The sequence below is a fragment of the Crocodylus porosus genome, unplaced genomic scaffold, assembly GCF_001723895.1.
Source record: "Crocodylus porosus isolate Cpor-Errol unplaced genomic scaffold, CroPor_comp1, whole genome shotgun sequence".
Taxonomy (NCBI): Eukaryota; Metazoa; Chordata; order Crocodylia; family Crocodylidae; genus Crocodylus; species Crocodylus porosus.
The window spans coordinates 45,921,210-45,923,495 of record NW_017728951.1 but is presented as its reverse complement, the minus strand read 5'-3'; the positions used below and the strand labels follow the sequence as shown (position 1 = coordinate 45,923,495).

Below are 2,286 nucleotides of genomic sequence, written 5' to 3'. Positions count from 1 at the left end.
AAACAGGATATTGCAAACAAAAAATAAGTGTGTGAATATATTAAGGCTTCTAAATGCATATAAGCTAAAAAAACACCCTTTTGTTTCTCCTCTTCCATTTTGTCCCCATGTTCCAACTCAGATTTACAGTAATAGACAATATCTGAAAATGCCTAGAATGATGAGCAGAGAACACCAACATGTTAGGACCCTGCAGACTCTTCTGTCATGAACACCGCTAATACTAGTTGTTACTTGCAGGAAAAATAGATCTATTAGAAAAGGCAGCTACTTCTGGTATTTACTCAATAGATGGAATAGTATTATTATGTTCCCAACTACAGTAGAGATTTCATACAGTACTGAAGAGTTTTCATACTCAGAACAGTTTGGATGAACTGTGTGGAATCAGTCCAGTATCCAGTGGATAAGCATCTGCATAAGTTTCCAGTCCAGTTAGCAGTTTCTGTAAATGGATAAAGAATTTGAATGAACTGCGAAAAATGAACTGTCTTTTGTTTTTCAAAACTGGTACCCTTGGATCATTTTTGACATTTTTTTTTAAATTATGTATTTGCTCCTCAACCAACTTGCATTGTAATATTGGGCATTGTTTAACATCTTGACAAAAATGAAATGTAAACCCATTTCTTGGCCATTTCAGTTTCACTGACTTCTAAAATACAGAAATATATCAAAAAAGTTTGTTTCAGAGTGGCAGTTTTTTAAAGGAAGAAGTCAATATTTACCTCAGCCACTTAGTTCATTAAATTTTGAAATAATGTTTATTTTACGAACCTCACTTCAGGCTGGTTTTGCATAATTGGCTTGCACTGGGGGTTTTTTGGTTTTTGTTATGTCAAATGCATAATTTTAAAGGTTTGCTTCGGTTTCTGCTTCACACAGCTTGCACAAAAACACCAGTTGTATGAGCAGAGTAGTGCAGAAGTTACCAGTTGACAAGGGCTAGGCAGAGATTGCTGACTTCTATTAAATTATGAGTTTTAAACAAATCCATAACTAACATTTTGAATCCAAAAAAACAGGTGTCCTTATCACATCCCTCCCTCTCCCACTCCCATGCCATCTGCTATGTGCTGCTTGTAACTTAGGTTGTATGTCTTTAAATATTGACTGGAGGAGGAATATAGTAAAGCATTTGTCGTGGCAGGCAGCAAAGCTTATTCATGAATCCAGAAAACTATGGAGATTGAGACATTTGGGCATAATCCTTATTCATATATTTTCACAATGATTTATTTTAAGTTGGACAGTAGAAGTTTTCAGTGAGGAGGTGTGGCAAGAGAAGGGCTAAGTCCAACTCAGCTTTCAAGAAATTTACTGATGAAGGATGACTTGTGCATCTTGGTCCCAATTCCTGATTTACTCCACCTGACATGCATTTACACCAAAGCTGAGCTTGATTTGCTGTACCTGTGAGTCTTATTAGGTTTGGAGGACTCTCTTTCATGCCTTGTCAATTTACTTCTGTAAAAGAGTTCTTCACAAGATCTAATCACATAGTTTCCTGTGGTCAGGCTGTGATACAAAATGGATTATATTGCTCCTTTATCTATCTCTCTCTCTCAACTTTCAGGAAATTAAAAAATTCCTCAAAAGTATTTCTGAAAAGATCAAGAAAACCAGAGACAAGTATGGTATTAATGACAATGGCACAACAGAGGTAACAGACTTTCCAAGAGTAACAGAAATCTTATATTAAGTTCTATAATCTCCTGGGCTTCAAACTCACTGTGTTCCTGTTTTGTCATTTCTTCAGCCACGTGTCTTGTACCAATTGGATCGAATTACCCCAACGCAACTAGAAAAGTTTCTAGAGACTTGTAGAGACAAATATATGAGGTAGGAGATCATGATTTTTTTTCTTCCTAATAGTGATGTCAATTGTATATTTGCCACTTACTGCATGGCCTAAGCAGAGGGCCTGTAATTGAAGATATTACTATTTTTACACTAGTGTTTCAGGGCCACCTTGTGCTAAGTGAGTAAAAAATATAGAAAGACATTGATGTTGGCCCAAAGTAAAATAAACATGAAAAATAAAGATTAGGAATTCTAGGAGTTGTTTCCATGTCCCCAGCTATAAAATGGACACGCTAATATTAAATAACTTGCCTATAGCAACCAGATACTACTGGCGGAACCAGAATTTCAAATTGTATTTTTTAAGTCACAATCAGATGCCAGAATTCAAATCTGTCCTTCTATATTCTGTATGTTTGGTGTGCATGTATATAGTTTCATGGTTTCGAGGGTCAGAAGGGACCTGAGTAGATCATCTAGTCC

At 36.0% G+C, this 2,286-nt stretch overlaps 1 protein-coding gene across 1 annotated transcript in view; it reads left to right on the top strand.

Moving 5' to 3' along the window:
• POLR3A (RNA polymerase III subunit A) overlaps positions 1–2,286 on the top strand; it is a 53,820-nt gene that overhangs the window by 34,099 nt on the left and 17,435 nt on the right. Inside the window, exons 22-23 of the mRNA XM_019556083.1 lie at positions 1,577–1,663; positions 1,760–1,842. Of these exons, the coding sequence (XP_019411628.1) occupies positions 1,577–1,663; positions 1,760–1,842 (170 nt within the window). The remainder of the gene's footprint in view (positions 1–1,576; positions 1,664–1,759; positions 1,843–2,286) is intronic.